This window comes from Microcaecilia unicolor, chromosome 14 (assembly GCF_901765095.1).
Source record: "Microcaecilia unicolor chromosome 14, aMicUni1.1, whole genome shotgun sequence".
NCBI classification, from domain to species: Eukaryota; Metazoa; Chordata; class Amphibia; order Gymnophiona; family Siphonopidae; genus Microcaecilia; species Microcaecilia unicolor.
The window spans coordinates 9101156-9114076 of record NC_044044.1 but is presented as its reverse complement, the minus strand read 5'-3'; the positions used below and the strand labels follow the sequence as shown (position 1 = coordinate 9114076).

Sequence of the window (12921 nt, the reverse complement as noted above, 5' to 3'; positions counted from 1 at the left end):
AACTGACTGCTGACCAATGGTCAGAGCTTCCCAAGCCCCCTGGTGGTTCCAGATGTGGTCTCTTCTGGTGCCCAGGGTCCCCCATGGTTAGACACAGTCCCCCCAAGGACTGAAGTGCAGGGAACCTCTGAGAATGACACAGCAAAAAGGCTTCAAGCATCAGAAGTACACAAATGGATCCCCGAGAAGATAAAATGGCATCACTCACCTTACGCTCAGTCCCCCTCCCCCTGAAGTCAGCCCGTTCTGCTAAAATGTCTGCATATGAAGCGTACACCAAGCACCCTCAGCTACTGCAGCAAAAGCAGCATTTGCTGCATTCAGCAGGAGCTTCTATACCATACCACTGCAACTGCAGCGAATACTAATGATTTGCACTGCTCTTGGCACTGCTACTGCAAGACTTGCACTGCTCTCTGCATTCCAACAGGCCCTACTAAACTTCCAAAAATCACATCTAAAGGGGATACCTAAATTGGTTAGTGAAGCTAATTACAGGGAATGTGCCTATCGTGTGATACACAGGGCATATCTTGCTCAATCTCCGTTAGCAAAATTGCGGGGGGGGGGGGGGGGGGGTGCAGACATCTATATGTCAAAGGTGTAAACAAGCTAATAATACTTTATATCATACCTTTTGGAGTTGCAAAAATATACAAGGATTTTGGGGTAGAGTGGCTAACTTTTTGTCGTGCTTGATGGCTCGGCAGTTAGCGGGCAACCCGGTTCAAATGCTTTTGGATGTGCCAGGGTCCTTTAGGGGGCCATCAAGGGAGGATATATTGCTGTTTCGTAAATTTTGTTTACTAGCGAGAAAATGTATTTTGTAGTATTGGACGGGGGGCTTGACGCTGGAATACTGGCACTGGCGTAACCTTGTACATCAATTGATGATGTGGGAGGCGAAAGAAGTTAAACGCTCAGCTAAGAGAAAAAATATATTCCTAAAAGTTTGGGGAACATATATAGCTACCCTGTCACCTAGAGAGAAGAGTTTGGTATTTGGTGTGTTGGAGTAAAGAGGCATAACACGAAAAGTGGGCAACTGTCTGACTTGAGCAGGGGCGGAGGGTAGGGAGGGTGAAAAGGCCATGAGGAGACTGGGGAGAGAGAAGAAGGGAAGAATTGAACGAAGTATTAGACTCTTGAACCCCAAGTAATACCGCTCCATCAGAGCCAATGGAGAGAAGAGGTGGAAGTTAATGAACCAGGAGCCAAGTGATCATGTGTAAAGGGGGGGGGGGGGGGGGGGAAGGGAGGAACACGGGGATAATTTGAAGACAGTTAGGAAGACTATGTATTATGCAAAGTTGTGTTGCTGGATTTTATAACACAGAGAAAAATTGTATTGAAGTACTCCATTTCATGTACTGTCTTTAATAAAAACGTTGAAATGTAAACTTCCAAAAATCCCGGTGCTACTCCCAATGCCAATCTGGCACTTTTGCTCATTTTTCAGTTTGAGGCTACAGTTGCCACTGTCTCTACCCCACCATTCCCCTCCTGCGCACCAGCACCTTAAACTCAAGCCTCCAAGTACCCCTGCTCCATCCCAACTACTACTACTAACTAGCATTTCTAAAGCGCTACTAGGGTTACGCAGCGCTGTACAATTTAGACATAGAAGGACGGTCCCTGCTCAAACAGCTTACAATCTAAAAGACAAGAGAACAATCTAAAGACAAGTGAACAATCTAGAGGACGAGTGAACAGTTAATCTGATAGAGTGGATAGATAGGGGCATTCTGTCTATCTAGAGCGGTTAGGCGCCGAAGGCAGCATAGAAGAGGTGAGTTTTAAGCAGAGATTTGAAGATGGGTAGGGAGGGGGCATGGCGTATGGGTAAAGGAAGATTACCCCTGCTCCATCCCAAGGCCTCTCTTCCCTACATCCCCCCCCCCCCCAAAACTCACTGACAGCAGCCAGGGGCGGAAGAAGTCAGGAAGAGAGAGCGTGAGAAAGGGAGGGAAGGGATCTGGACTCTTTCAGGTAATCTGCCAAGGGGCTAGGCAGAGGATCCAGACATACCCAGCATCAACTGAAAAGGCAGCTCTCCAGATCAGCCCAGAAGTCCCTTCCAACCAGCTGCAGAACATACTGCATTGCTATGCCCCTCTTTCGTATGCTGGAGACAGAAAATGCTGATCTTACTGGAGCTCTACATAAGACAGGGGCTCACAAGTGGTTGTCTCCTTCTTTTGGTAGAGGGGCATTAATCCATTCATTCTGAATGGGTCCGGTAGACAATTAGGAATATCATTATGCCACTGTATAGTTCCATAGTGTGACTGCATCTTCAGTATCATATGCAGTTCTGGTATCCCCATCTCAAGAAAAGATACGACAGAACTAGAAAAGGTTTAGAGAAGGATGACAAAATGATGAAGGGGATAAAACGCCACACTCTTGATGAAAAAAAAGCTAAAAAGGTTAGGGTTCTTCAGCTTAGAAAAAAAAAAGAGAAAGGGGATTATTGTAGAAGTTTCATTAAATCATAAAAGTCAGATGAAATGGTTAAATACAGAAAGATTGTTTAATTTCTCAAACCCAAGAGACTACTATGAAAAGAATGATCAGCAGATTAAAAACAAATCACAGAAAGAATATTTTACGTAGTGCACAATTTGCTGGCTACAGAACATGGTCAAAGTGACTAACACAGCAGGGTTCAAAAAGTCAATAAAAAATGATCAGCCCTAGAAATGACCTACTGCATGAGAAATTCTGTTCTTTTTGGGATCTGCAGGTACTCATGACCAGGACGGGTCACTGTTGAAGATAAACTTGATGGACTTTGGTCTGACTAAGGCACAGCTTTTCTTAAGTTCTTATAGACTAACATGAAAATGTTCAGTACAACCACCCGAGAAGATTTTCTTTTTAATGCAGGGACGTAACCAGAAGTGTAAGCAATAAAATACCTTGGAGCCAACAGAACTCATTACAGCATGGGAACAGCAGCATTTTGCATCACAGCACATGAATCTCACCTTCTTGAATTTGTGAATGGGCACTTTCTTCAGCTGGTCCTTGGACAACCGATTTCTCCTCCGGCGCTTCCGGTGCTGCACGCAACGAGCAATCTACCAGAATATGAAGGGGACAGCATTGTATTATCAAGTAAGGAGTTTAATATCACAGCCAACACTGATGAGTAGAATGGGTACCTTTGTTTTACAGAGCTAAAGTACAGTAGAGGAACTGATTTTAAAGAACATAGCTGGTTCTGTTAGATTAACTATGTGCAAGGTAGTGCTTTCAGTAAGAGGCACCTTCACGCCCATGTAATCAAGACCCATTCACATATTTGATTTGTCTGCTAACTGTCCAATTGGGTTACTAGTCTTGCTACTACTTCTGCTAAAGGGTTAATGTTATCAACTAAATGTGTGTCATGACCAGGTAGCAGGGTTATTATCACCGACCTATACGGGTAACATTAGATGCTGCGAGACTAAAACAGACAGGAATAAAAATGAATAACAGGGCATGGCAGCTTATGCTACTTGCTTATCCAAAGAATTTTCAGTCAGATGTTTGGCCTCTGTACTGCTTCATAAGCAGCATCAATGCTCAGAAAGAACTCTTATGCAGCATCAGAGAGGATTGTGGGCCCCATATTCTTCTCTCCCCCATACCACTGAGCACTTACCAAGATAGTGCACATGACAACGATGATGATGCCGACCACACCAGTGAAGGGGATGAGGTAATAACCCAGGAGGGAGTTGGACTCAGGCACGAGGATGACATGCGCACTGTGGAAGAAGAGAAGCAGCAGAAAGGTCCTGAGGGGTGAATTGTACAGGCAGATACGATAGTGCGGGGAAAGCAGTTCCAGCACCACAGAGAGTAGAAGCAGGACTACACAGGCAATCATTGTCGACAAGGGGGCATGCACCCCCTTACACAAGAGTCTGTCAGCTTGGCACAAGCTAGTTGCTGTTACACAGGGCCGCCCAGCCTGCACGCCTGCGATTCTTTAGTAATGCAGGGGCTCAAGGATCATCCATACAAGCAGCTCTGAGTGAGTGACACCTGCAGGCCACATCCTCCCAGCTGGTTATGTCACAAGTAAGAGAAGGGCTTTGTGATGTCACACCTCAGCTCACGCAAATCCACCAAGACAGCTTGGAGACAAGCCAGCTTTTCTCAGCTCTCACACTCCTATCATCCTGCTTCTGCTCTTGTCAGTACAAAATGTAGCCCTGAACACTTGGGGACAGACTAAACATGAACCTTACTGGATTAGTTACCTGAGAGGTATGATACTGCTGGATGCATCAGGAAAGGGATCATTATCTTAGGGGGACAATATAAGAGGGAACTTAGTCCAAGAAGATCATGAGGGAGTCACCGATTGTCGGAAGGGAGAATGTGTCGTAATATAACACAATTACAAGGTTACTACAGAGCTTGGATCAGTATGGATGGCAGAAGTCTTAACACACAGAATGTTGGCAGAGTCCTGGAATATGACAGGCTTGGGTTGATTCTGAATTCTTTAAAAAGAAAAGTCTCTGTATGTTTTGCCACCTTTTTAAAAGAATTAAGACAAAACATGTCCAGGAGATATCTCCTGCTGTCTACTACTGTAGAACTTCCATCTTACAATGCTCTTCTCCAGCTCTCTATTCATATCTGACCAGGCAGACTAAGAAGTCTTCAAAGCTCATGTACTACACTATAGGTTGACAACCAGGTCTGCAGGGGGAGAGGGAGTGGGAAGACCTAGTCATGGCTATATTCCTGGTGAAAACCACCCACTGAGGTCAGGGGAAGACTTCTGCTGAAAACTAGAGGTTGCAAGGATTCCACAGAGAGCCAGCTATGCCTGCATGCTGTCCTGACGCACTGTTGCTGCCTTTCAAGCTGTATGAAATCTAGACACTGAGGGGTCAATATTCAAAAAAGATTCAACCAGGCAGGAGAGGCTCAATATTCAAAAAAGATTCAACCAGGCAGGAGAGGCTCCTGCCTGGTTAAACCCTGCTGAGTGAGCCAGCACCAGATATTCAGTGGCAATTAACCATTTAGAGCTGCTGAATATCAACTGCTAACCAGCTATGGCCTAACCAGACAGATTAGGTGCAGGCCGGAGACAGAGTTAGGGTAGAGCAGCAACTTAGCTGGCTAGCGACAAAATTAGCAAAATAGCTGTCCTAACTTTATGCAGTAATTTAACCAGGCACCAGTCTGAATTTTGGCCAGAACCTGGTTAACTTCTGGGTCGGTGGTCATATCCAGATATTCAATGCTGAGAGAAGCACACGCCCTGGTATTGAATATCTGGGATTAGTTCAGCCCACAGCCAGAAGCGGCTTACCCCATGATTCTCCACAAACAATATGGCTGCTTGACCAAAGCTTCACACTAAATATCAAATCATGCAAGTGTGTCTATCTTTGCTGTGGTATGCATATTGGATATCTGGAGAGTCTGTGCTCCAGATACAAACAAGGGGAATCATCATTGCGACCTGCAGATCGGATCTGTTCAAGTTGCATGACAGGACACTTTGTCGCAATGCTATAGACAGAAGATTAAAGTCCAGGTAAGTCACAGCCCTCAACACGACATTCACTTTAAGATTAGATTTATTCTTCTTTCATCTCATTTTCTTTTCCAAACTTCACATTTTTTAAACACCAAAAAGCTTAGATTTCTCACAGAAGACACAACAAATTGTACTGAGACCCAGAGAACAAAATGCTGGATGAAAACCGTATCTGAATTCAAGAGAGCATGGGACAAGTACATAGGATCTCTAAGGGAGTGATACAGATGGGCAGACTGGATAGGCCATATGGTCCTTATCTGCTTACATTTTTCTCTGTTTCTGTGCACTTTTTATTACAGACAGGCTCATTTAAAAGAATCTCCTTCTTTGTCCCCTGCATTCAGAAGTTTTATGTATAAAAGTGCAACACCTGCATGAGGTTCTGGTGCCTCTCTTCCAAACTCTGAATTTACTTAGATTCATAACTGAGGACATTATCTAGGAAGGAGGTGGTTTCAAAAGCTCTCTTCAAAAACAAAAACAGTATTTAGAAACAAAGAGAGGAATTTAACTATCTTGACTCTCTTTATCTGCCCAAGAGCCTCTAAGTGCTCCTTTGGGCTTTCAGCTCAATCGGAACCAGCCTTCAAGCAAGGTTATAGTGCTGAGTTTTAACTCAGTTACCTGGATGTTTCCCCCTAATTTTATCCTCCTCTTACTGAGTTCAATTGTAACAGCCATCGGTCTTCTGGCTGAGAGGAACATACGTAGCTCTCTTTGAAACCTGGTGCCCCTCAGCCAGATGTCACCATTATGTCCCACACTTTCTTCAATTCCGACCCAGTCCTCGTCTCCACGACCTCCAAGGGTGATGGATGCGTGGAATGGCCTCCTGGTGGAGCTTGTGGAGACGAGGACTGTGTTGGAATTTAAGAAAGCGTGGGACAGGCATGTGGTTAGTGAGGAAGGGAAGACTGGATGGACAATTTGGCCCTTATCTGCCATCATGATTCTATGTTTCTATGTAATTTATTTATTAAAAAAAAAAAGTTGACAAAAAATGTCTAAACTTTAAGATCAGGCTGAAGAGCCCATCTATCTGGTTTACATTCGAAAAGCAAACAATTACAAAACATAAAACCAGGTAGTTTATATTCTAAACACATTCTACTTTTGTGCATCCCCTTGAATTAATCTTTTTATTACTAGAACTATAGCTTTAAACAACAGTATAAATCATACATCTCACTAAGAGACTGGAGTCAGCCAATGTGCCCATCTGTTGTGGGGGTCCCCTTCCTATCACACCCAGTACATACAGCTTCTGAACTTTACATACCCTTTGTAGTACGTGAAGTTGGCAGCCAGGCATTTAGCAGTGCTCTCACCCACAAAAACAGCTGGGATCTGGATCTTCTGCTTTATTGTTTCTGTAGGGAGAGAGAAAACGCAGGCGACGGTTACACTTGCTCTGATGTGGATTCTTCTCAGAAGTCTGGAAGATCTCGCTCTATGCCTTACAGTACAGGGGAGCGGAACTGCGCTGACGACAGTGCTACCAGTAACAGGGTCGCTAAAGATGAAATCCCGAACTTATTTAAATCTGCATTATCCAGACTGCAATGGACTCAGATACAAATCTACTTATGCATCCAGCTTTTCTTACATAAGCACACAACTGTGGAACACTTTGCCGAAAAGCGTGAGATCTATCCATAAGCATCTTAACTTCAGGAAACTACTGAAAACCAACTGGTAGAAGGCCTGCGACACAGATAAATATGGACAGTACTAGACTTTTATTACCCTCCCCTCTCTACTTCTTCGTTGCTTACACTTTTTACATGCTTTCTACTATACCATGTTATTTGTATTACTGAACTGGAGCCTACCTTTACAGTATTCTGTAAGCCACATTGAGCCTGCAACTAAGTGGGAAAATGTGAGATATAAATGTGTTAAATAAATAAATGTAGTGGGGGGGGGGGGGAGGGAGGGAATCAAACACGCTTCAGTGCACTCGATTTCTACTACCCTGACTAGTACACCATTTCTAAAAGTAGGTGTTCATCTGGAGAGCTAGCCCAGGGATGCTAAGTAGATTAAAGTCAGGTCCTAGCTCCTTGGCTTGGCAAGGGCAGAACGAACTGATGAAAAATGAGAACTAACCAACTTCTGCACTTAAAGGAAACTTTGCTGGCTAGTTAAGCATAAAGGTGACTACAGAGCCCTATATCTGAGAGACAGGGGGCAGGTTGAGTTAGTCCTTTTTTTGTTAGAAAGGAAGACAGAAAGATTTGGCCCTGCATTTCTTACGGAAAAAAAAAATCAAAGCTACACTTCCCTTCATGCAATGGGATAAAACCAAGACTGGATCAACTTGTCTCCCTGGTTGAAAGCTATGATTAATCTAACCATGCAAGAAATCTGGGTTCCAATTATGAACCTGGCTCCTGCTCATTAGGCCTTAAGGCGTTGGGGATACAACAGCAGCACCTATGAATGGAATTCAGATGTACTGGAGAAGGCTGCATTTTGTTCTCCCAGCTAATATAAAATGTTAAACCTACAAAGGAGAAGGACAGAAAACTATGGTTCTCTGATGACAGACTGATGGGAAGACATAAGAGACTTACAAGGGGCACGGGAAGATATTTATTTGATAGAAAAGCCTAACGTCCAAGTAGGTCATCACTAATTGGCGTTCTTATTGTACAGTTTTTATGTTTTATTTTTTTTATTACTGGTATTGTAAACCGCTTGGCCTGTCTCGATTCCGTTGCATTGTGATTTGGTACTGAACACAGACAAAATTGTTGCCTGCTGGTTTTCAGGTGCATTAACGTCCCCATCCACAACGATTCACCTGTTTGGAGCTCCCATCAAACCCCTGTACCTAGTTTTCGTTACCTTGCTGTCACTCTTGACTCGTCCTTGTCCATCTTACCACAAATCTCATCCTTATCTAAAATTAGTTTTCTAAATTTTCAGAGACTATTTCCCATTCGCCACTTCTTCAATTCAAATCATTTGCATGCTCTCATACTTTCTTTTTTTACATCTCGTCTGGACTACTGCAGTATCATTTACACAGGTTTACCTCAATCATCATTAAAGAAGTTACAAACTCTACAAAACACTGCAATTCGTTTACTCTGCCACGCTCACTGCTATGATCATACTTCACCCTTGTTAAAGCAGTTTCATTGGTTACCGGTCTGCCAATGTATCATTTACAAGGTTGCCACTCTAACATTTAAGACTCTCCGTGTAGGCTCCCCTATCTCTCTTTATTATTATTATTAGCATTTGTATAGCGCTACCAGACGGACGCAGCGCTGAACACCTGATACAAAGAGACAGTCCCTGCTCAAAAGAGCTTACAATCTAAATAATACAGACAGACAAGACAGTTACAGTTAATGACCACCATCTGATTCTCCCAAGTCCAAAATTTGCTTATTTAGAATCTTCTCTCACCTCACATCTGGAATAATCTCACACTGTCTCTCCTTCAAGCAGTTTTTTTTTTGTTACATTTGTACCCTGCGCTTTCCCACTCATAGCAGGTTCAATGTGACTTACATATTATATACAGGTACTTATTTGTACCTGGGGCAATGGAGGGTTAAGTGACTTGCCCAGAGTCACAAGGAGCCTGTGCCTGCAGTGGGAATCGAACCCAGTTCCCCAGGACCAAAGTCCACCACGCTAACCACTAGGCCACTCCTCCACTCAAATCTGAACTTAAGACCTGGTTATTTCTACAGGCATTCAGAGTCCCAGATACATGAGGTTTGCAGACTACCTTTTACCATTTTCTTCCCCCTACCCCGTCCCCTTCCCTGACCTGTTGTCCATGCTCTAGCACTGTGTGAATGTTTGCACTTTCCTATCAAAATAATAGAGTTCCTTTTCTTTTTTCCCCGTATGTGTTGTAGTATGTATACCGATTAATCCTGCTTGGTCAGTTTAAGCAGTACAGAAAGCACCAATAAACTTTAACTGCTATATTAAATGTAATAAACAAACATCAAGGATCTCTGAAAAGAGCCAGATGGGAAGGAAGTAGGGCAGATTCTATATCCAACCTTTGCCTTTCTTGGCACATGGGGAATTCATTCTTACATGCTGCTGACAAGTGCTACATAAGAGCCTGCTCTGACACTGTATACAACAACGGCCAGTTTGTGGTTGTTTTAATGGAGTAACAAGTAAGAGGAGAAAATATGTGACAGAATGGAAAAATTATCCCTCCCCTCAACTCCAGTGAAAACCAACTGCAGCTCTCCATTAGCACAGCAAAATCCCCTTCCCAGCACAAGAAGATGACATTCTACACTCCCACATACACACACGTCTCCGATTCCAACTCAAGGAGACAACAACTTTTCTTTAGCATCTCACGTCCCCCCAAACTTCCCCAAACCTAGCCAAGGAGACTGCAGATTTCCTTGTCTGAATTTCCCCTCTCCCTCCCACCCTGTGATTCACAATCTCCCCTACTTCCTTTTTTTTTGTCTTGCCCAGGGCTTCATTTGTAGACAAAAAGGAAGTGAAACTGGGGGGTGGGGCCATGACCAGAAGTGCATTTACCCCTACATACGCAATACTTCATTTGTGGATTAAAAGGAATAAAACACCGGCATCTGATTTTCAGTTAGAAGTCCTGCACATGAGGGTCGCTTGTCACACTTAAAGGTTTAAAGGTTTACAAATGGGTTCCTTGAAACAGCTCCGGCGAAACACAGACCATGTCGGGACCCATTTTATTCTTTTCACCTAGCAAGTTAAGTGAGAGCTTAAAAAATATTTTTGCACAAAAGGTGTTAATTGGCACTTGGGGGCACTAATTTAAAAGAAGAGTTGTGCTATGATTATATGCCTGGACATCTTTGAAGACCAATGTGTCTGAGGTTGTACCTTGGAAACATATGAGCACATCCCTATATATAGGATAAAAAAATTATTTTATGGAATGCTTTATGGACGTTTATTGTTAGTACTGTGTGTTACACCTTTGCATCAGATGGGAATAAGAACTGTATAAGCTTTATCATCTTTCTCATCTATTGGGGAAAAGGAGAAATTAGACCTTACCTGCTAATTTGCTTTCCTTTAATCCCTCCGGACTGGCCCAGGATTGGACTGATGGGTTGTGCACGTCTGCTGGTAGACGTGCACAACCCATCAGTCCAATCCTGGGCCGGTCCGGAGGGATGCTAAGGAAAAAAAAGTTTTCCCGATTTCTTTTTGGTGGTTTTTCCAGCTTTTCTTAAAGTGCCGCACGGAAGCATTCATTCACCCTGCCTTTCAATTCCAACTTGATCCGACAGCAGCTTTCATTTTAACTCTACAAAAACATACCCCTCCTCTCTGACTCTGGTCCGAAGAGCTAGCAGTTCATTTTTAAGCATTGTACCCCTTGCTAATTCCAGCCAGAAAGGGTGGCAGATCATCTTTGGTGCTTCATCTGTACGCTCCTCGTTCCTCCCTCCTTCCCCCTCCACCCCATGTGCACGCTACTAGGCATCATTGTACAATCCCTCCTAATTCCAACCTGGAGGAGAAAACAGCTCTCCTTTGATACCGCACGCTCTCCTTCATCCTTCAACCCTTTTCCAGCTAGAGTTATAAGGTTCTACAAAACATTTCCTTGCACTCACCATTGCTCCACATCATTCTTAGCAAGCTGTCCGAGTTCACATTATGTACGATGACTGCTTGATAACCTGCTTGCTGGGCGTGAAGCACCTACACACGGGCAGACAAGAAAAAAAAAATCAGCATCTCTTATTGCAGAAAAAGAACTTATCTGGGGTCATCTTTGGGCTCCCAGCTCAGTCAGAGATGGCATGGATATCTACTACTACTTAACATTTCTAGAGCGCTACTAGGGTTACGCAGCGCTGTACAATTTAACAAAGAGAGACAGTCCCTGCTCAAAGAGCTTACAATCTAATAGATAAGAGTGAGACAAATATAGGACAATCAAGCCATTGTGACATCACTGATGAGGTTGGCTCTTAGGCATTGGTGGAATGAGGCATTATGACATCACAATCTCAGCTCTGGTTAAATCACTGCTATATGTAATACTACTACTACTACTACTTAACATTTCTAGAGCGCTACTAGGGTTACGCAGCGCTGTACAATTTAACAAAGAGAGACAGTCCCTGCTCAAAGAGCTTACAATCTAATAGACAAGTGAATCTAGCACTGTAAGGCCTTTATTACTATTATCCAGGTATTTTTCTCTCATTTTCTATCCCTTATCAGGCGGACTTTAATCCAGTTACTGCACGACAGTCTTTGGCCAAGTGTTAAATACCAGAATCCTGCAAGAATGGGTCACAAACCCAGCCATTGGGTGCCACCACTGTGCTTCGACTGCAATGTTAGCTTCCCACAAAGGCTTAAGCAATACTTCTGACTCGTCCAACCTGGTAGCTGAACCCAGGTTTTCTGCATGGCTGTTTAAAACAATGTCACTGCACCGCCAGAGAATGAATAGGTTTGTATTCACAAGGAAGCAAGTGAGCACCCACTGACCTTCACATCAAAGCTGCACTCATACCGTCGAATAAGAGCGAAGAAGGACTCGTTGCCTGATGCTGGTGGGGGACCTTCAATGGGAGCACAGGCATTCTGAGGATTTGCTTCCACCAAGCAACCCTGTAAAGAGCAGCAGCAATGTTAGCACAGTGGTAGGCCATCGTCTATATAGAAAGCCATAGTATTTATTTATTTTTTTATTACATTTGTACCCTGCGCTTTCCCACTCATGGCAGGCTCAATGCGGCAATGGAGGGTTAAGTGACTTGCCCAGAGTCACAAGGAGCTGCCTGTGCTGGGAATCGAACTCAGTTCCTCAGGACCAAAGTCCACCACCCTAACCACTAGGCCACTCCTCCACTTGAGGTTCTACATGGAATGTTGCTATTCCACTAGCAACATTCCATGTAGAAGTCGGCCCTTGCAGATCACCAATGTGGCCGCACAGGCTTCTGCTTCTTTGACGTGCAGGACGTCAGACTCACAGAAACAGAAGCCTGCGCAGTCTTCTACATGGAATGTTGCTAGTGGAATAGCAACATTCCATGTAGAATCTCCAATAGTAGCAACATTCCATGTAGAATCTCCAATAGTATCTATTTTATTTTTGTTACATTTGTACCCTGCGCTTTCCCACTCATGGCAGGCTCAATGCGGCTTACATGGGGCAATGGAGGGTTAAGTGACTTGCCCAGAGTCACAAGGAGCTGCCTGTGCCGGGAATCGAACTCAGTTCCTCAGGACCAAAGTCCACCACCCTAACCACTAGGCCACTCCTCCACTTGAGGTTCTACATGGAATGTTGCTATTCCACTAGCAACATTCCATGTAGAAGTCGGCCCTTGCAGATCACCAATGTGGCC

General features: G+C 43.9%; 1 protein-coding gene across 6 annotated transcripts in view; it reads right to left on the bottom strand.

Annotated features, from left to right (window-relative positions):
- Positions 1 to 12921, bottom strand: part of RNF167 (ring finger protein 167) — a 108120-nt gene that overhangs the window by 80900 nt on the left and 14299 nt on the right. For all 6 annotated transcript variants that reach the window (XM_030187145.1, XM_030187141.1, XM_030187143.1 and 3 more), the window contains exons 5-9: positions 12056 to 12178; positions 11167 to 11254; positions 6840 to 6930; positions 3653 to 3758; positions 2992 to 3083 (exon numbers count right to left, since the gene is read on the bottom strand). In XM_030187145.1, coding sequence (XP_030043005.1) covers positions 2992 to 3083; positions 3653 to 3758; positions 6840 to 6930; positions 11167 to 11254; positions 12056 to 12178 — 500 coding nt within the window. The remainder of the gene's footprint in view (positions 1 to 2991; positions 3084 to 3652; positions 3759 to 6839; positions 6931 to 11166; positions 11255 to 12055; positions 12179 to 12921) is intronic.